This window comes from Panthera uncia, chromosome D4 (assembly GCF_023721935.1).
Source record: "Panthera uncia isolate 11264 chromosome D4, Puncia_PCG_1.0, whole genome shotgun sequence".
Taxonomy (NCBI): Eukaryota; Metazoa; Chordata; class Mammalia; order Carnivora; family Felidae; genus Panthera; species Panthera uncia.
In genome coordinates, this window is record NC_064807.1 from 63657758 (window position 1) to 63680265 (window position 22508).

Here is a 22508-nt window from a genome sequence, read left to right on the forward strand (position 1 = left end):
TGTTCCCCTGGAATTAATGAGGATAAACAGACTGACAAGGATTAGACTCTATCAGTCAGAACCAACCTTGAACGATTTTAGTAGAAGAAAGTCTTCTTTAAGCACTATAATCTAAAATTTTTTTTTAACTCTTTTTACCATATAAAGAAATACATTACTGTGCCTTGTCAAAAGAGGGTGACTAGGCAACGGAGTCAAAGTTTAGAGCAGCTTTTTATTTACCTAGTATATTTTAGAATTATCATCAGTCAGGGCCGCCTGGGTGGCTCAGTCGGTTGAGCTTCTGACTTCGGCTCAGGTCATGATCTCACAGTCTGTGAGTTCAAGCCCCACATCGGGCTCTGTGCTGACAGCTCAGAGCCTGCTTCAGATTCTGTGTCTCCCTCTCTCTGACCCTCCCCCGTTCATGCTCTGTCTCTGTCTCAAAAATAAAATAAAACATTAAAAATTAAAAGAATTATAATCAGTCGGAATTAGGCTTCCACAAATTTACCAAATCTATGACTTAAGTATTCTTAGGAGAATTTTAATTTTCACAAATTATTTTTGAAGCAATAGATTGAGTTTGGTAAAATCTGAAGGAGGCTTATCTTGTATTTATTCTAATGGAAATGATTTACATGTATAAATTTCTCTGAGCTAGCTTTTCTTTTAATGCTTAAGTAATCTTTTTCCTATACAATTTTTTTTAACCTATTCTCTAGGTAAAAATATTCATACTTAATAGTAAACCTATACTAACAGTGAACCTCATTTTTGCAGATGAGTCATTGTGGGGTTTTCTCCTAAATACTTAAAATTTGTAAACATTTAAGAAACTAGTTTTTGTTTTTGTTTTTTAATTTTTTTTTTTTTTAATGTTTATTTTTGAGACAGAGACAGAGCATGAACAGGGGAGGGGCAGAGAGAGAGGGAGACACAGAATCTGAAACAGGCTCCAGGCTCCAAGCTGTCAGCACAGAGCCTGACGTGGGGCTTGAACTCACGGACAGTGAGATCATGACCTGAGCCGAAGTCGGACGCTTAACTGACCAAGCCACGCAGGTGCCCCAGAAACTAGTTTTTAAATGTCGGTTTGTAAACAATGATAGATTCCTCCATTATCTTCCGTGGCTAGGTCTCCAAAATGTTGAAGGACTATGACTGGATTAATGCAGAGAAACACCTCTTTGGGCAACCTAATAGTGCCTATGATTTCAAAACCAACAACCCAAAAGAAGCTGGTCAGAGACTTCAGAAGTTGCAAGAAATGAAGGAGAAACTAGGAAGAAATGTCAACATGAGAGCTATGAATGTACTGACAGAAGCTGAAGAGCGGGTAAGTCCTTTTCCTTGGACTCTCTGGCCTCCTTAGGGCATGAGCAGCACTAATAGCTCTCTGTGACCCTTGTGGCAATTACTAGAGTCAATCTTTGGCTTGATGCTCTTGATACTGGATTTGTTTTCTTGTTCTCCCTTTCAGTTCTCTCTTACTTGTTTTTGCATCAATTATTTATATAGTCTATTGTCCCTTGAAAAGCTTTTCTACTGGCTTTGCCCAGAATACCATCTATCCTTTTCTTATTCTTGATATAAATAAGAACATTTTTTCATGATTACTCCTCCCATTTCTATAATTTCTTTCAGTTGCCTTGAAAAGGCCTTGAAAAATAAGGCTACTCTGCTGTCTGCCTCCTTACCAGTCATTCCATAAATACGGTGTTCCTTTTGACTCTAGGGTATACTAGAACCATTACATAAGTAATGACTAAAATTGTTATATGCATAACCACTCCTTTCCTAATCTGTAAATCCAGCATCATCTTCTGTTTTAATGTTCACTTACGCAATGTTATCATCTCCCCAACCCTGACAGAACTTTGAATCCGCTGTGTCACTAGAAAAATCCACAGGGAAAAGCAATCCGTATTCTCAACAGCTCCATAGGAGATAGCAGTCTAATTTTATATAATGCCCTATACTTTATTTTTTCTAAGATTCTGTTTGAATTTGTATCAGAGAGTTATGAGAACTCTCTAAAAGTGGCAATACTTATGAGCTCCATTACTTCTAAAAAGTTTTGCTGTACTGGGTTTTTTTAAATTGTTATTGACATTACTATCTACAAAGAACCTGTATTATGTTAGATACCAAACAGGCTAATAATGCCCGTGTTGTGATCTCTCTATAAATAATGTTCCCGCTGGTTTTTATTTCTCCATTAAAGCTTTGCAATATATGTTTTGTGGAAGAAAATCTTTGGTCTGAATTTGAACTGTGTATCGTGAAACTTGTTCACTTGTTTGGTTTTATTAGATAATAATAATTGGGTCTTTTTTTTTTTTTTTTTTAAAGAATTCACCAACTCGCTTTCTTACCCAAAGGGAAGACTCTATTGTTGATAAGCAAGATGGCCTTTTTTTTTTTTTTATGTTTATTTATTTGAGAGAGTGAGAGAGCATGGGGAGGGGCAGAGAGCAGGAGACAGAACTGTAAGCAGGCTCCTCACTGTCAGCGCAGAGCCTGATATGGGGCTTGAACTCACAAACTGTGAGATCATGACCTGAGCTGAAATCAAGAGTTCGACGCTTAATCGTCTGAGCCACCCAGGTGACCCTTGTTTTGTTTTGTTGTATTTTGTGTCTGTACACATAAGAAATTGAATTATGCAAGGAATAAGAGAAAAATGTAGAGGAGGTTTTAGGAGCTTTGCTATAAAGGAGAGAGACAGCAAGGAAGCTAACAGAACTGGTTACAATTTAAGGGAGAATTTGAAGACTCCTTGAAATGTGAGGCTTTGAGGAGAAATGAGTTAAGAAGATTTTCATAAAGTTCTGTTGCTACTTATGGTGTAATTCTCCCTTTGCAGCCTCCTTTAAATTTTTTTCAGTGAGTTTCTACATGAACCAGGAAAAGCCCATTCTGAAGATGTGATGTTTGAGCTGAAACTTGAAGCACCAATTCTGTCGTATACAGAAAAAGAGCATTCAGGGAAGAGAGAACAATGCAAGGGCTATAAGGCTATATAATGAGCTTCTTATGTTCAAGGAACTGAAAAAAGACCACATGGCTGGCCCCTGGGGAGGATTGGGATGTCAAAAAGTCAGAGATAAATAAGGGCCCAATTATGTAGGACTTGAACATCATGGTGAAGAACTGAAACTTTGTGTTACTGCTAAGACTGACCTCAAGAAGAAAGCATGCAGGGCTACTTTTGAGTTTACATACATTTTCCTTTTTGCCTTGACTGCTAGAAGGATATGAGAATATCAGTATCAAAGTACCCCAGGAGCTTGTCCTATAAATTCTTAATTATGGCAGCTAAACTTTACATATAGGCGATATATTTACCTTTCTCATAATTTGGTTCACGTTATGATTCTTAATGCAGTGTATCTTTCTGGTAAACAGAAGTGTATATATTCTACATACAAACTAAACCTCTATGCCTGACTGAATTCTAGAATAGAAAATTTTACATTTTTTCAATTAAGCATGCTTTTTATCTTACCAGTATAATGACTTGATGAAGAAGAAGAGAATTGTAGAAAATGATAAATCCAAAATCCTTGCAACTATAGAAGACCTTGACCAGAAGAAAAACCAAGCCCTAAATATTGCGTGGCAAAAGGTATTTGAACCCAAAATATTATCATTTATTCTTTGTGAGGCAAACATGAAGAATACTGTCAATAGATTTATACTCTAAGATGAATTTGAAATGGCTGATTTGTGTTTGAATGAGGCACACGCCTTAATTAAAACCTCCTGACTTTTAAATGCATTTTGTACTTTTGGACTTGAGTACTACTGATAATGCAAAGCTAAGTTTGTGTCGCTACATCATAGTCTCACAGTCTACTTCTCTGGTCCTTAAGTTATATTAAATTTCTGACTTTCTAGTTTTCTTTATTTTTCATCCTTACCTTGTTTCCAGGTCTGTGTTACCTTTAAGGGAGATGCTATTTGTCTGAAACCTTGGAGTCTGTCCAATATGTGCCATACCCCACTCCCTCTGCTTGAAGCTGGAAGCAAGCTCGGTTTTGGACTGGGAAAGCTCTGATTGTTGGAAACTTCCCAATGATCCATTCTGTTCTAACTTCCTTGGTTTTTCTTACCCAGACTCAACAGAGTTCAAATATTTGTTATCAGGACATTTTTCTAACAAGATTGGCATATTCCTTACCACCTACAAGTTATTCATGGCATTTCAGAATTCATCATTAAGAATTGTGTAGATTTCTGGCAGAGCATTTTGTACATGTTATTAGTTAACACATATGAAGCAGATACTCTGTTTTCTCTTAAAACAATTCCATAACTGATAGTTAACCATCCATATTTTACAGATGAAGAAATCAAAGCTTAGAAAGGTTAAATTGATCCTTAATAAGATACTAGCCAACCAGATCCAACAATACATTAAAAGAATTATCCACCACGACCAAGTGGGATTTATACCTGGGATGCAGGACTGGTTCGATATCCACAAAACAATCAGAATGATACATCACATCAATTAAAGAAAGGACAAGAACCACATGATCCTCTCAATAGATGCAGAAAAAACATTTGTCAAAACACAGCATCCTTTCTTGATAAAAACCCTCAAGAAAGTAGGGATAGAAGGATCATATCTCAAGATTATGAAAGTCATATATGAAAGACCCACCCCACCCCATCCTCAATGGGGAAAAACAGAGCTTTACCCCTAAGGTCAGGCACATGACAGGGATGTCCACTCTCGCCACTGTTATCCAACCTAGTATTGGAAGTCCTTGCCTCAACAATCAGATAACAAAGAAATAAAAGGCATCCATATCGGTAAGGAGGAAGTCTAACTTTCACTCTTTGATACTCTATATGGAAACATGATACTCTATGGAAAACCCAAAAGATTCCACAAAAAACTGCTATAACTGATCCATGAGTTCAGCAAAGTCGCACGATATAAAGTCAGTGCAAAGAAATCGGTATAGGTTGCATTCCTGTACACCAGTAATGAAGCAACAGAAAGAGAAGTCAAGGAATCGATCTCATTTACAGTTGCACAAAAAACCATAAACTACTGAGGAAAAAAACGTAACCAAAGAGGTGAAAAATCTGTGCACTGGAAACTATAGAAAGCCTATGAAAGAAATTGAAGAAGATACAAAAAAATGGAAAAAGATTCCATGCCCATGGATTGGAAGAACAAATACTGTTAAAATGTTGGTATTACCCAAATCAGTACATATTCAATACAATCCCTATCAAAACAGCACCAACATTCTTCACAGAGCTAGAACAAACAATCCTAAAATTTGTATGGAACCAGAAAAGAGCCTGAATAGCCAAAGCAATCTTGAAAAAGAAAACCAAAGCAGGAGGCATCACAATCCCGGACTTCAAGCTGTATTACAAAGCTGTAATCATCAAGATGGTATAGTACTGGCACAAAAACAAGACACTCAGATTAATAGAACATAATAGATAACCCAGAAATGGACCCTCAAATGTATGGCCAACTAATCTTTGAGAAAGCAGGAGAGAATGTCCAATGGAATAAAGACAGTCTCTTCAGCAAGTGGTGGTGGGAAAATTGGACAGCGACATGCAGAAGAATGAACCTGGACCACTTTATTACAGCATACACACAACTAAACTCAAGATGGATGAAAGACCTAAATGTAAAACAGGAAACCATCAAAGCCCTAGGGGAGAAAGCAGGCAAAAACCTATTTGACCTCAGCCGCAGCAACTGCTTAGTCAACACATCTCCGGAGATAAGGGAAACAAAAAGAAAACTGAGACCTCATCAAAATAAAAAGCTTCTGCACAGCAAAGGAAACAGTCAGTAAAACTAAAGGGCAACCAACAGTGGGGGTGCTCCTGGGCAGCTCAGTCAGTTAAACTTCAGACTTTGACTCAAGTCATGATCTCACAGTTTGTGAGTTCCAACTCTGTGTCGGGCTCTGTGCTAACAGCTCAGAGCCTGGAGCCTGCTTTGGATTCTGTGTCTCTCTCTCTCTGCCCCTCCCCAGCTTGCGCTTTCTCTCTCTTTCTCTCTCTCTCTCTCTCTCTCTCTCTCTCAGTAAACAGTAAAAAATAAGAAAATAAAAGGCAACCAACACTGGGGCGCCTGGGGGGCTCAGTCGGTCAAGCGTCCAACTTCAGCTCAGGTCATGATTTCACAGTTCCAGCCCCGCATTGGGCTCTGTGCTGACCGCTCAGCGCCTGGAGGCTGCTTGGGATTCTGTGTCTCCTTCTTTCTCTGCCTCTCCCCAACTTGTGCTCTGTCTCTCAAAAATAAATAAATGTAAAAAAAAAAAATTTTTTTTTTTCCAAAAAAGGCACCAGCAGAATGGGAGAAGATATTTGCAAATGAACTATCAGATAAAGGGTTAGTATCCAAAATCTACAAGGAATTTATCAAACTCCACACCAGAAAAATAATCCAGTGAAGAAATGGGCAAAAGGCATGAATAGACACTTCTCCACAGAAGACATCCAGATGGCCAACTGACACATGAAAAAATGCTTAATATCACTCATCATCAGGGAAATACAAATTAAAACCACAATGAGATACCATCTCACACCTGTCAGAATGGCTAAAATGAGCAACTCACACAACAACAGATGTTGGAGAAGATGCAGAGAAAGAGGATCTCTTGCACTGCTGGTGGGAATGCAAACTGGTACAGCCACTCCGGAAAACAGTATGGAGTTTCCTCAGAAAATTAAAAATAGAACTACCCTACAACCCAACAATTGCACTACTAGGCATTTATCCAGGGGATACAGGTGTGCTGTTTCAAAGGGACACCTGCACCCCATGTTTATAGCAGCACTATCAACAATAGCCCAAGTATGGAAAGAGCCCCAGTGTCCATGAATGGATCAAGAAGATGTGGTATACACACACACACACACACACACACACACACACACACACACTGGATATTACTTGACAATCAAAAAGAATGAAATCTTGCCATTTGCGACTACGTGGCTAGAACTGGGGGGTATTATGCTAAGTGAAATTAGAGAAAGACAAATATATGACTTGTGAGGAATTTAAGATACAAAACAGATTAACATAAGGGAAGCAAAAATGATATAAAAACAGGGAGGGAGACAAACCATAAGAAACTCTTAAATATAGAGAACAAACAGGGTTACTGGAGGAGTTGGGGGTGGGGGAATGGGCTAAATGGGTAAGGGGCATTAAGGAAGACACTTGTTGGGATGAGCACTGGGTGTTATACATAGGGGGTGAATCACTGGAATCTACTCTTGATATCATTGTACTATATGCTAATTTGGATGTAAATTTAAAAATGAATAGGTAGGTAGGAAGGCAGATGGATGAATGGATAGATAATGCATACATACATAGATGATCTAGCCTAAGATCAGATAGCCAGAGGTGGAAAAACTGGGATTCTCTTTTCCTAAATTAAGACCAGTTAAAATTGTCTTTAGTTGCCAACTCCTGTCACCCTTGTTGCTCTAAATTTGGGGCAGTAAGCAAAGAGGTTTAGAATTGTTTTTCACTGGATTCTCATTCAACAAAATCCCAAGTACGTTTGTTTTGTTTTAGGACAACTTTGGCAAATTTCACAGTTCTTTACTTTTATTTCTGCTTCCCTAGTTGCATATGTTTGTCTCCTTTAGGATAATTCCCTATCCACTTATGTGGAAGTTTTCCTGTATCCATCCTAGCAAAAGACTCTCATTCAGAAGATTCCAAACATAGTTACTATGCTGTTTGGTACTTTAACAGTCCCATGCCTCTGGGATTTAATTGGGCACCTTGCCTCTTTTTTGCTTTTTAATTCTGTAATTATTCTGAATTCTGAAAACTTCATTTTTAGTAATGGTAGTACAATTATCCCTTTCAGTCACCTGGTTTTTAGTACCCTAGGACTTATTTTCAGTGTTCCATCTCCCTGTGGTGTTTGTCTCTTTTTAAATGGATGCATAAAGTTGGCCCCATTACTCTTGTATAAGTGTGGATATAACACTAGGTCTGAGAGGTTTTGTCTCTTGTTTTCCACGTGATTCCTGGATTAATGCAAGTACAAATTTATCCTTTAAATTGATGTTCCCCCAATTTCCAGAGTTGTCTCAAAGCAGGTAAATTTATTGAGTACTTATTATATGTCAGGGACTATTCTCATAGTAATTTTCTCACTTAATCCTCATAATAACCTATTGAGGTAATAGTGTTATCAGTATTATATACTTCCTTCTGGCTTCTAGCATACTCAATTCACAGAGCCAGAGTATTTTCAGCACTGGCTGTGTCTTTTATTTTTCTATTTCCTTCTTAACCATATTAGATTTCCAGAATTTGATTGCATTTCATCTTTCATCTATCCGTGAATATAACGCATTTTCTATCTTGAATAGGGCTATATTTTGCCTATAAATAAGTTTCTCTTTTCTTCTTTGGAGGAGTTTTCACTTGGGTTCAGGGTTGAGTAGCATTCCACTATTTTAATCCTCTCTTTAGTGTCTTTCTCCTGCCTGGCCAAAAAATTAAAGAAAAGCAAAAGAACCAAAACTGTTTATGAATACTCTGCTATCTTCATCATTCTCAAAAAAAGACAGCGGTCCTCTCCCATTGTGGTGAACCTCACTTAGCTGTAGAAATGTATCCCAGATAAAACTAAAACCTGTTTCCTCTGTGTAGGGTACTGCCCAGCATGTATTCAGTTGCTCTTAAAACTGTATTCCTTGATAAATCTGTATTCAGTAGCGCTGATTGTTGGTATGTAGAGGTCCTTATTACTACAAATATTCATGAACTGTTTATTTGCACTTGAATTTAGAGATTTCTCTAGAGAACATGACTGTCAGATCCTCATGGTTGTGCATGTGTATGTATACACTCTCAGATTTCCTGAACTAAGGTTATTAGTCACGTATTTGAAGACAGGTGGCCAAATTCTCAAATCAAGTGCATATGCACAAAAATTACCCAGTTTCAAACTAAAATATTGACCCTAAGTCTCTCGGTAATCTACTGGGGCTTGATGGGATAAGCCAAACAGCTTCTTTAGTCTTTTTCTGTTGGGGTCCAATCCTTTTCCTGTCTTTTGACAACTTCTTTGGCTGAGACACAGCCTATAGAAAAGGACCAGTCAACACCTTGAACAGATCTGGTTGTTTGATTTCATGACTCTTTTTTTCCTAGACTTTACCCTCATCTTGGGCTTTTTAAGGTTAGCTGATAACCACTGGCCTATCAAAGCAGTCAAACGAGAACAAGATTTAGAAGAGAATATGTTATGCCAAAAAGTTTGTTTCTGCTTCTCCAACTCCAAGCTCAGTGTCTTATACAGTTGTATGTCTCTCAAGATTCCTATAGTATGGCCTACAAAGGTATCAAAAGTTAGAGCAGAGCTCAGTAAATTATTTCTGCAAAGGAACAGGTAATAAACATTTCTGGATTTGTGAGCCATATAGTCTCTGCTGCAGTTACTAGATTGTTGTTTTAGTGCTAGCAGCCATAGACAAAACATAAAAGAATGGGCATGGCCAGATTTGTCACATAGGCCATAATTCGCCAACACCTGAGTTAGTAACAGACAACAAAATGCATCTGCTGGATTGAATATACACATATCAAAATTTGATTCTTTGAAAGCCTTCTATAATATTTTATTTATTTATTTAATCCAGGTTAACAAGGACTTTGGGTCTATTTTTTCTACTCTTTTGCCTGGTGCTAATGCTATGCTTGCACCACCAGAGGGGCAAACTGTATTGGATGGTCTGGAATTCAAGGTTGCTTTAGGAAATACTTGGAAAGAAAACCTAACTGAACTTAGTGGTGGTCAGAGGTGAGTAATCCCTTTACAGATTTAGAATTTCTCAATCCTCTTTTACAATCCATCATCTCATTGCCGACCTATTTGCTGTTTTGTTTTGCTTAGCTATCTTAAATGTAGAATTTAAGGAGGTTAATATGTAAGACTGCAGATTGTGGTTAGAACTTGTGATTAAAATAGTAGGCAACAAAGGAAATAAGGGTAAGCAGCTAGAAAATGAGATGAAATGTATGAAAAACAATTGATTTCAGACATTGGGAAATTAGTAGCCCAAGAGTATGAAACCTGTGAGCAATAAAACAAAAGTGCTAAGCTCAGGGTTCATGTCTGCCTTTCTCCATAGAATTTCTGGATTGCAGATGCAGGGAGGGGGAATCAACACAAATCATAGTAGTTTCACTAAATTAAAGAAACAGATTAGAATTTTGGGAGGCCCCAGTAAGCTGTACCCTAGCATTCAGTCTGTAATGTCCCTGAAGTGAAGGCTAGTCTTTACACACAGCAAAGTTCATTGTAAGCCTTGAAGAAGTCAAGCTGATCCTCATGTAACTAAAGTGTTTCTCAGAACAAAGCCTAATGCTTTTAAAGAAAGACAACAAAATTTGAGACTGTAATGGAACACAGTGTCTGGTATCTGATAAAAAGTACTGGACAGAAATCAAGAAAATGACGTGTAACTTAGAGAAAAATTATTCAATGGAAACAGACCCAGAAATGACAGGTGATGAAAATAGCAGACAAGGAAGTTATAGTATTACATTAATTAGATCTAAGAATTACAAGGAGAAAAGAATGTGATGAGAAATGTAAGCTATAAAAAAAAAAAAAAAAAAAAGAATTTAGGGGGCACCTGGGTGGCTTGGTCAGTTAAGCGTCCAACTCTTGATTTCGTCTTAAGTCATGATCTCACGGGTTGCAGGTTTGAGCCCAGTGTTGGACTCTGCACTGACAACGCGGAGCCTGCTTGGAATTCTCTATCCTCTCTGCCTCCCCTGTGCCCCTGCTCACATGTACTCTCTCTCCCAAAATAAATGTTTAAAAAAAATTTTTTTAAATAATCTAGTAGAATTGCTAGAGATAAAAAATATGCCCAAAAGGAAAAGCTCACATGACATTAGCAGATTAAACAGTGTAGAAACGTGAGTGAATTTGAAGACACAGCAATAGAAAGTTAAAGCTAAAGTGAGAAGCACAGAACTGTAAACAGTGACCTGTGGGGCAATATTAAGCCATCTGACATATATGTGATTGAAGTTCCAAAGAGAGGAAGAGATAAAGAAAAATACTTGAAATAATGGCCCCAAATTTTCCCGTTTTGATGAGTTCTATAAACCCACAGACTTAATGTCTATGAACCCTTGGTAGGATAAACACCACACAACCTCTCCCGTGACATACATACAGTAACACAGCAAGCCATGTTATATGAAATTGTGATTTGTCTTCAGGCAGCCAGAGGCATAGTATTACATACCAAGGAACAAATATAAAAATGACTTTAGGATTATTGTCAAAAACTATGCAAGCCAGGTATCTGGAACAACATCTACAAAGTGCTAAAAGAAAAACGTGGCAACCTAGAATTCTGTGTCTAATCAAAATATTCTTCAAATGGAAGTCAACGTAAAAATTTTTTCAGAAAAACAACAGCTGGAGGAATTTGCTCTCAGCAGAACCGTACAAGTTAAAGGAAGTTTTTGGATGAAGGGCAAATGATACCAGATGAAAAAACTCAGATCTGCATAAAGGAATGAATAGTGTTGGAAATAGCATGCTGTAGACTTCAGGGAAGTTTTTCCCCAGCCTTACATGGTGATTCAGACAATCGGCATACTAAGGAAAAACTTAAGAGGTCATGTGGACTAACTCCTTACCTGCAGAGAGCCAAATAATTAAAGCCTACTGAGAGAAAATTGTGAATATTCACATAATTAAAGACAGTTGTTAATTTTGTATTTTGTCCCCTGTAGGATGTGCAATCTGTAATTCTTAAATTGTTCTCATGTGCCCTATGATGCCATCATGTAACTTTTATGTATGTAGAAAATACCAAGACCTGTTAATTTCCCTAAGGAAGGCCTTTGCCATTTTTATGAGAATAGTACTCCCCTGATTATATTTCATTATGATAAAATTCCTAAATATTTTAACAGTCTAAGACACCTTCTGGTGCCTGTTAACCAAAGTTGAATTCTACAGTTCAAATCCCAACATCTAACTTTTTTGCCAAAGTCCTAGATAATGTTTTGAGGAGAACAGAAAATATATGCTTACTTTCTTTTTGAGACCTGAAAATTATTTCTATAATTAAGATGATACAATTTTCACATAAATACCATTATTTTACATACATACCCAGCATACTAGTTTAACTCTTGATGAGAATTTTTTTTTCTTGGTGAGGTTTTTTTTTTCCCCCCCTGCAAAATTAAGTTGAAAGAAAGCGCAATGCCTTAAACATTTGGTACAGAGAAAGCCAATAAAAAATAACTTTAGGTTGCTTGAGAGACCTCAGCTGCCCTTTATAGAGGTAGATATCAATCTCACTGTTGTTTTTTATGGTAAAGAAAAAAATCTAAGAATTATCATGATACCTGATTAGAAAAAAAAAACAGCTACAGTAATGGGGATGGTTAGCTAGAAGAGAACTGAAAAAGAGCTATAGAAACTCAGATGTGTAACTGCAAATTTTAAATAAGGTGTATTAGGATTCTCCAGAGAAACAGAACTAGTAGGGTATGTTTGTGTGTATAAAAGGAATTTTCATCTTATCGTGGAGGCTGAGAAGGCCCACAGTTTGTTGTCTGCAAGCTGGAAACCTAGGCAGGCCAGTGGTATAATTCAGTCCGAGTCTGAAGTCCTAAGAACCAGGAACACTGAGGCTGAATATCCATGTCCCAACTCGAGTAATGAGGCAGGAAAAAACAAATTATTTCTCTGCCTTTCTTACGATTCAGGCCTTCAGCAGATTATGTGATGTCCAACCACATTGGAGAGAGCAAACTGCTATACAGTCTTCCAATTCAAATGCTAATTTCACCCAGAAACATTCTCAGACCCAGAAATAAAGTTTAGCCTAATATCTGAGTGCTCTGTGATCCAGTTAAGTTGACACACAAGATTAACCATCATACAATTGTTTGAATTTCTGACACTGGGAATTACTTCCCAGTAATCCCAGTATTATGGGATTACTGGGTCATAATCTATACAATTTACTCTTAAATGGTGCCAATAAAGAGTGTGTGTGTGTGTGCGCGCACGTGCACACACACACACACGCACACACATGCAGACATAGTAAAAGTTTGAAAGAGGGTACCTAAACCAGTTCTATTACAAAGATAGTAGCTGTTGACTGTATACTTACTTGTTAAGACTTCACTCGCCTGCTACCAAGGCATCTAATAGCAACTGGGGAAGGAAAGAAAAAAATTAACATGCTCTTTCCTTAAGGATAAGTGCCAATTATAATATCCTGATTATTTGACGGGAAAGAATGTAAACCTGTTTCAAGATAAATAAGTTTCAAAATAAAACTTGAAGAGAAAAACTGAAAAGCTGAAATAAACATTTTAATACCAACAAAAGTGTTGAACTTTGAAACTTTAAATTATTTCCATGGCAGTCTTTCAGCTAAATCTGCACTATCCATAAAAGGACAGCAGATTTGCTTCAGTATTTTGGTAAAAAATGATAAAATCAAATTTTGATAACTTTTCTTCTGGTCTTTTCTTAGGTCTTTAGTGGCTTTGTCATTAATATTGTCCATGCTCCTCTTCAAACCTGCTCCAATTTATATCCTGGATGAGGTAGATGCAGCCTTGGACCTTTCTCACACCCAAAACATCGGACAAATGCTGCGGACTCATTTCACGCATTCTCAGGTGAGAACCAGGAAGACAATGTCTCCATGATAGTTTTCGTATAGTATGTGTTTATTCAAAAACTATTCTTTAGTAATGGCCAATACGAAGATATTTAGGATTGAAGAATATGAAAGCATTGTATCTCTTTAAATATACAGTGATTATTTACACGTATGCACATTCGAATAAGGAAAGAAGGTTTGGTTTACTGTTACAGAAAGAGCCAGGCATGACAATTGTTGGTTGTATCATGAGGGAGAGTCTAAGTTTTTCATAATTAGAAATTAAATATGGTTAATGTCATTATTTTCTCTAGCTTGCTGCCAAAGGATACACAATCAAAGCAAGACTGGCTTAGGAACATACCTAGGCATCAGAAAATCATGTGGTACTTGCTGGGGTACCCGTCATTTTTCCTGGGTCGGAAGTAGAGAAAAGCCCCTTTAAGAACAGTTAGTTTTTATTGAACTGTTGCTGCAGGAGCTGGGGCTGCCAAGTATGGTTATATAGATAATGCAGTGTACAACTCGGGGGTTTCACTTAATCGTAGTTAGCATAGACTTATTTATTATGGTCCATTTTTACCAGGTAACAGTGAAGTGGTACCTATTTTGAATTCTATAAGTGTTCCATTTGACTAGTGGTAGTGCTGTGGGAACTTGTAGCCTTTGATATTTTTGCAATATCACAAAGAAAAATATTTCACCAGAGCATTTAGAGCTAGCAACAAAACAGTGATGCCAGCTGCAGAGGATAGCAACAAGCAGTCAACCAGCAGGAAATAGTAAACTTGGGTAATGAAGCACTCAAGGTAAAATTAAGACTCCTAAAACCCAAATATAGAAAGCTAGAATTCATTTAGGTGCCTAATATTATAACTATTTGTTACTTGCATTTGCTTTGAGCCACGCATTGAAAGAAATAAAATCAAAATATCTCTAGACAATTCTTAGTTCCAGAATAAAAACAGGAGTGCTTTTCTTCAAATTACAAAATACTTTTTATGCTTTTTTTCTTTTTCCCTCAAGTTCATTGTGGTGTCCCTAAAGGAGGGTATGTTCAACAATGCGAATGTCCTATTCAAAACCAAGTTTGTGGATGGTGTTTCTACAGTAGCCAGATTTACTCAGTGTCAAAATGGAAAGATTCCTAAGGAAACTACATCCAAGGCAAAAGGACCCAAATGACCACCTTTGAAGCTAAAAGTACAGATTTACTCCTTTACCTTGACCTGTTTTTTAAACATAAAGACCTTGGGATTTACTTATTTATGTAAAATGTAATGTTGTTTTGTTACTTAACCTGTATTTTCTCTTCCTTTATGTAATCACTTATAAATGAACATAGATGCCTCTTTTCTTAATCAGTGTAACTATGGTCCAGTTACTGTGATTGTGATTTTATGCATGTCCTCAAATGTTTTTTCTTACACAATTCTTTATACTAGGGAGCCTGAGATACCTGGTTGGTGGTGCATTGTTTGTAAAAGCTAAAAATAAAAAGAAACAGATGGAATTAAGTTATAAGATAAATATAGCTGATAGTCAGCTTTTAATTAGTTTAATTCCTAAGGTAATATTAATGTGTTTTCTGTTGTTAAGAACGTCATTTAGGTAAGAATTATAAAGCAAGTGTCTGGACCAACAAAGGGAACACACAGGAAGCTGTTAGGCATGCACCAAGCTATTTGTTGTTAGTTCTGTGAAGATATAATGGCAGAGCCCTGATTGAGACCCAGATGGGAAACCTTTTGAAAGATTCTCTCACTTTAATGATGTTTGGAGATCATGTTTCTGTATGCTTAGTAATTGGTCTGTGCAATCTTAAGTTTTTAAAAAATCTTCACTAGTATTTTAATAGAAGCCTGGGAGAAGTTATGTTGCATTAAGTCTCCTCATGTTTTCAAAGATTTTTGTTATTAGCCTTTTCATAATCCAATTAATAACAGTCTTTTGGTGAATGAGAATGTAGAAGCCAGGAGACTAAACCAAATTTATCTTTTTCCTTGAAGTCTGATGCATATATAAATAGATCCACCCATTCTACTGAAAGAACTCAAAATTTGATGATTATTATATATCTTAGTGTCTTCTGCTTTCCAGGTCAAAAGGTTGAAGTTCCTTTAAGAACTCAAAAGAAGCGCTAACAAACACCATTTGGTTACTATGTGTAGTTCTGCATCACCAGAGTGTCTCCAAACTCTGAATTTTGAAAGCGCTCACATGATCTAATCTGATCTTGAGTATATTATTTTGGCCCTGTATCCCTTCTTGATACTCAGTTCCTTTATGTTACCCTTTCCCTAATATATGCTTATGGTTCTTGGCTTTGGCTTTAACATTACTCATCCTTCTCATACACAACTGAGGATGTCAGATAACATCCAGGTAACTGATACAATGGGACACACTGGAAAGGACTGAATCTGGAATTCATTCTGTCCACTATGGGAGGAGAGGGAGACAAAGTTATAAATGCTGAGTTACAGGAAGTCTAATTTCACCTATAACAGACAGGAGTTTTTTATTTCCTTTCAAATGTATTGAATATTATTTGCCAAAACAGTTCGGTCGGTTCACACTTGCAGTAAGATCACATATCTGTTGACCACAACCCAGTCAGCACTGGCTGTTAGTTTTATTATTTCTGATTTACTAGTTATAAAATGGTAGTTCATTGCTGTTTTAACTAACATTTGATAAGTAACTTGTGAGGTTGAATATTTTGACATCTGAACTAATTTTATTTACCTCAGATTTTCTATTTGCTTCCTTAATTTTTGTCTCATATATATCATGCTTTTTGATGATAATCCTCAAACATATTAAATTTTTATGAGTAATGTCAGTATATTGTGATTAGAAGACGACATGAAGGGGAGAGTCGGGGACCTTTAAAGTTCTGCAATAACATAAGTAACCTTTACAGAGCTCTTTCTAGACATCAGAGGCTATTCGTATTTGCATCTGTTTTCACATTTGAGTAAGTACTGTTGATCGGCATTACATAATTGAGGAAATTGAATTGAGCACAAAAGTTAACAGACTTGTCTGTGGTGATAGTAGTTAGAGGCAGAGCCAAGATACCAGTCTTGGCAGTTGGGTTCCAGAATATTACCTTTCTGACAGTTTGAACATTTGTGTTCATTGTACATAATAAATTTAAGACACACATGGGTGAGCAGTATGCGCAACATGAGAAAATTATTTCTAGGAAGAATGTCAAACATTTGAAAAGGATTCCTTCTGGGTTTGGGCGGGGGGGGGGGGGGGTTTGTTTTGGCATTTCATGTACCCTAACAAATGCAAAAGCAAAAACTTGAGAATCCATTCTCTTCTGATACAGTGAGGTAATCAAATAGGCCAACCACTCCCGCAATCATGTCGTCTGCAAATCAGGACAGGTTTTCTTCCTTTTTGATCTGTGGGCCTTTATTCCCCTTTCTTCCTATACTGGCTTGAAGTTCCAGCACTGTGTGGTATAAATAATGAGAGCTGGCATATCTTCCTTTTCCCCAAAATTCTGAGGAAAGCATTCAGTCTCTCACCACCTAAGTATAATGTTAGCCATAGGCTTTTTGGTTTATATTCTTTATCAAGTTAAAGAAGTTTCCTTCTGTTCCTACTTTGGTCACTTTTATCATGGATGGGTTATTGAATGTTGTTCATTACTTTTTCTGCATTGATTGATATGATCATGTAAGTGCTTTAGCCTGTCAAGAGAATGAATTACATTGCTTAATTTGTGAATATTAAACCAGCCTGGTATTCCTGAATTAAACCCTGCTTGGTCATGGTCTATAATTCTCTTTATGTAGAGGCATACCTTGTTTTATTATGCTTCACGGGTAACTGCGTTTTTTTTTTTTACAGATTGAAGGTTTGTGGCCACCCTGCACCCACCAAGTCTGCCAGCACCCTTTTTCCCCACAGCATTGGTTCACTTTGAGTCTGTCACAGTTTGATCTCACATACTTTCAAACTTTCTCCTTGTTATATTTGTTATGGTGATCAGTGATTATGACTCACTGAAATCTCTGATGATGGTTAGCATTTTTTAGCAATAAGCTATTTTTAAGATACATACTTTTTTTAGACCTAATGCTGTTGCCCACTTAATGGATTACAGTGTAAATATAACTTTTAAATTTAAATATTGGTTCCAGGAGTAGAACTCAGTGATTCATCACTTACATACAACATCCAGTTCTCATCACAAGTGTCTGCCTTAGTACCCATAACCCATCCCCCAACCCATGGCCCTCCATCAACCCTCAGTTTGTTCTCTATCAGTAAGTCTTTTGTGGTTTGATCTCTTTTTTAATATTACTCAGCCATCAAAAATCAAATGTTGCCACTTGCAACAATGTGGATGGAGCTAGAATGTATTATGCTAAGTGAAATAAGTCCATCAGAGAAAGACAAATACCATCTGATTTTAAGAAATCAAAAAAGATGAATATATGGTAAAGGGGGGTATAAATAGAACTTTTATATGCACTGGGAAAGCCAAAAAAATTTTTTTGCCTTGTTTTGCTTGCTGTATTGTAGTATCAAACTGAACCCAAAATGTTTCAAGGTTATGCCTGTTTTATAGGATTCTGTTTGCTAATAGCTTGGTTGTGACTTTTGTGTGTGTTCATTAAGGGCTTTCGTCTGTATGGGTTTTGTTTTGTTTTTACTGGCTTTGTTTGCTTTTGGGGTAATACTACATAAAATTAATTGGGAAATGTTACCTCTTCTATTTTCTGTATAATTATATAGAATTTGTGTTAATAATTCTTCAAATATTAGATAGAATCCTCCTATGAAACTCTCTAGGCCTGGAGATTAGGGGGCAGGATGGGGGGAATAGAAATACAATTTCTTTAATAGTTATGGGAATGTTTAAATTATCTGTTTTACAACAAGTGATTTGTGATAGTTTGTGTTTTTTGCTGAATTGTTCCATTTCATCTAAACTGTCAAATTTGTGTGCAGCAGTCATGGTATTTCCTCATTATCCTTTTGATGTCTTCAAGCTCTGAAGTTATCACTTGTTTCATTCCAGATATTGGTAATTTTTGTTTTTTTCTGTCAGTCGTGATGGAAGTTTGTCAATTTTATTGTCTTTCGAAGAACCAGTTTTTTATTTCATTTACTTTATTGTCTTTCTGTTTTCATTTACTGATTTTGTCTCATTTCCTTTTTTCTGCTTTGGGCTTATTTTGCTCTTTTCTAGTTTTATGGTAGAGGTTTAGATTGTTGATTTGAGATCTCTTTTTGTAGCAAGCAATTAATGCTATCATTGGCCCTCTTAGGTAGTAATCTTTTAGCTTCATCTCACAGATTTTGATATGTTGCATTTTCAACTTTAACTTCAAAATATATTCTAATTTGCTTTGACATTTCTTCTGACTATTGAATTCTTTTGGAATCTATTTAAGTTTCCAGATAGTTCGGGATTTTCCAGGTAGCATTCTCTTACTGATTTCTAGTTTGTTCTGTTATGTCAGGAATCAGTTTGTTTTAATTGTTAAAAAAGGATAGATTTAGAAAACAAAATAGGTACAAATTCAGTGGTCTAAGGTTCTACCTTAATCTATATTCTAGATAAATAAAAAGTAAACCCAAATTAAATAGAAAGGTGGAAATAATAAAAGGTAGAAGTCAACATATACAGGACAGAAAAACAATGGAGAAAATTAAGCTGACATATTGATTTTGTTGTTTTGAGAACAGGTATCTGTAATTAGACCATTCAGGCAAACCAGAGAAATTACAAGTCACTAATATCAGGAATGAAAGAAGAGTTGCCACTGTGGCTTTTACCTAAATTAAAAGGATGCAAAATTATGATGCTTTTCATGCCAGTAAATTCAATAACTTAGACAAAATGGAAAATTGGAAAAATAAAACTCACTAAAATTGACAAGAGTAGACAGAACTTGAATAGCTTCACATCTGTTCATGCAATTGAAATGATTAAATATCTTCTCACAAGGAAAACTTTAGTTCCATGTGGTTTTATATGTAAATATTACTATTCAAAGACAGGGGGGGGGGGGGGGGAACACTTCCAACCTGTTATAAGGCCAGGGTTCTAATACTAAAACTTGACAAAGACATAAAACAAGAAAATTACAGCCTGGTAGCCCTCATGGTCTTAAGAGCAAAAACCCTGAAAATATTAGCAAACTGAATCTGATAACATTTACAGGCGATAATAAGCCATTTTCAGGTTTTTTTCAATAAATGGTACCAACAGCTAGGTATTTATACAAAAAAAAAAAAAATAACTCTTCCCTAACAACATACACAAAAAAATAACTAAAGATGAGACATAGGCCTAAAAGTAGTAGTTATAACACTTCTAGAAGAAAACAAAATTTTTGCGACCTTAGATTAGGCAAAGATTTCCTGGGACACACCAAAAAAACACAAACCTCAAAAGAAGAAGAAAAAAAGTATCAAGCAACATTAAAATTTTAAGAATATTTTCAAAAGACAGTCTTAAGAAAATGAAAAGTCAAAGCACAGAATAGGAGAAATTTGGAATGTTCGGAGCTGACAGAGTTGGGTGCAGAATGTGTCAACTCACATGTTGACGTTGGCATGAATGGTGGGCAGAACTGTCACCTAGGCATAAACCAGGGTGGGGCAGCACTCTGTGCTAGCAATACTGATAGCATTTTCACCTCCATGCATTTGAATGTTTTTGTTTTTGTTTTTTTAATGGTGGTCTCACTTAAAAGTGTCTTTAATGAAGCTATAAAAATTTTTTTATCCCCCCCCCCCGAGTACGTCTTTAATAATCTGATAAAATGGGAGTTATATTATAAAGCATTTCTGCATACCAAAACATGGTTCTTTTGCAGAAATGCTCTTATTTCTGTTGTAGTCTGAAATAACTTTTCATGGAAAAGCATTTTTACTTGGACAGGTGACTAAGACAAACTATGGTTATTAAGTCTATGGCATTTGGTTAGACATTTCTTAAAAATGAACAGAATGAACCTGTCCTATTAACCTGACATTTGTTGCAAATACTAAAATTGTAGCTTTCAAATGAAAATTAGAATTCTGGCAAACTTGTATTTGTCATTGTGAGCTGGACATCTCAATAAAGACTGTTCTGATAATACTGGTGGTCATATTAACAGGATTTTTTTTTTATATTGTATTGTGAAATGTGTTAACATTTTGAAGATCTGCATAACCCAATCAATGGTGGTTTCTCTTGACTAATATGTGATGCTACAAAATCCTGCATGGGTAAGTAAAATAGCCGTTCTAAGTACAGGAATCACCAGTTAATTTTAATGGTATAAGGGGCAATATTTTTATTAATGGAGTTTCAGATTCCACGTGGCAACTAAGAAGCGATCCCTTGTTGCATTGTGTTATTTGTATCAAGAAAGGATTATCTACATTATGTAATACTCCAACTACATATTTATTCTCAACTGTAGCAAACAGAATCCTATAAACCAGGCATACCCTGGGGACATTTTGGGTTCAGTCTTATACTACCACAATAAAGCAAGTAAAACAAAGCAAAAAAAATTTTGGGGGGTTTCCTAGTACATATAACTCTAGGTATGAAACTTGAATAACTTGTCTAAACTTCCACAGCTAGAAAATAAGGGGTGGGAGAGGGGAGCCAGGATTTAAACTCAAGACTGTCCAGATAAAGAGCCCATACTCTTAGTCCTTATAACAAACTGTGTTAGGTATACTCCTGTGTTTGTGCCTGGAGCTCAGCTAACATTCACATTCTGCCTTTAATAGACAAGATACTTGTCATGCATGGGTGGGAGCAAGGAGAGATACACTTACATCCATTGTAGAGAACAAAGATTGTGATTTAATCCTAAAGCTCATGCCACTGGTCATTTTATACCAATCTAGTGAAATGTGGCTAATAATCCCTTAATTGTATGACAGAACAGTAGGCATAAGCTGCCCCTTTTCTTGCCATCAGTTAAGGGCCAGAGTTTTCTTTGATGTGTAAAGGATAATATGTAAAGCTTTAACCTAACTTTTCTGATGTGGTTTGTAGGATGGGCTCTTATTGATGGTCATAAGCATCTTCTCGAGTTTAGTGTAAGTCTCATTACTCCTTTCTGCATCTTGCTCCTCACGTACATTACTACACATTTAACAGTTTGGCATTCTAAGCCTCTAACAGCCCACTTTATGGAGTTTCAGCTTATCCTAAACTAACTGCCTTTGTGAACCCTACATGCCACCCAGTCTGCAACAGTTGCCACTCCTGAATACAGCTTTCTTCTTGTGTTTGCTCATGTTCTTAATGCTGTGTCAACCTCCCAAGTTGTACTTAGAAACCACCATCTCTACAGATCATTCTCTATTCCCATCCCCCTCTCATAAGGCATCGAAGAGTATTGGATAATGGTAGTAAATGAACACATCTTAGTTCTAGTAGATTGTAAACACCTGAGTGCAACTCTTTAGAGCCCATAACCTATTAATGGCTTGAGCTCAAAGATGATTTTAATTTTTTTTTTAACGTTTATTTATTTTTGAGACAGAGAAAGAGTATGAATGGGGGAGGGTCAGAGAGAGAGAGACAGAATCTGAAGCAGGCTCCAGGCTCTGAGCTGTCAGCACAGAGCCCCACACGGGGCTCAAACTCACAGACTGCGAGATCATGACCTGAGCTGAAGTCGGACACTTAACCGACTGAGCCACCCAGGCGCCCCAAAGGTGATTTTCTTAACGAGAGTGTAAGAACTCATAAAAGTTCAAGATGAAATAGACCATGGTATTTAGCTCATGTACCACACTATGGATTAGCAAACTAACTAGAATGAGATTATCAGACCCATATTCACTCT

The 22508-nt window shown here is 36.7% G+C and overlaps 1 protein-coding gene across 1 annotated transcript in view; it reads left to right on the forward strand.

Annotated features, from left to right (window-relative positions):
- SMC2 (structural maintenance of chromosomes 2) overlaps nucleotides 1–20791 on the forward strand; it is a 69638-nt gene extending 48847 nt beyond the window's left edge. Inside the window, exons 21-25 of the mRNA XM_049635511.1 lie at nucleotides 1118–1318; nucleotides 3494–3610; nucleotides 9652–9812; nucleotides 13540–13687; nucleotides 14698–20791. Of these exons, the coding sequence (XP_049491468.1) occupies nucleotides 1118–1318; nucleotides 3494–3610; nucleotides 9652–9812; nucleotides 13540–13687; nucleotides 14698–14856 (786 nt within the window). The 3' untranslated portion in view covers nucleotides 14857–20791. The remainder of the gene's footprint in view (nucleotides 1–1117; nucleotides 1319–3493; nucleotides 3611–9651; nucleotides 9813–13539; nucleotides 13688–14697) is intronic.
- The last annotated feature ends 1717 nt before the right edge of the window (nucleotides 20792–22508 follow it).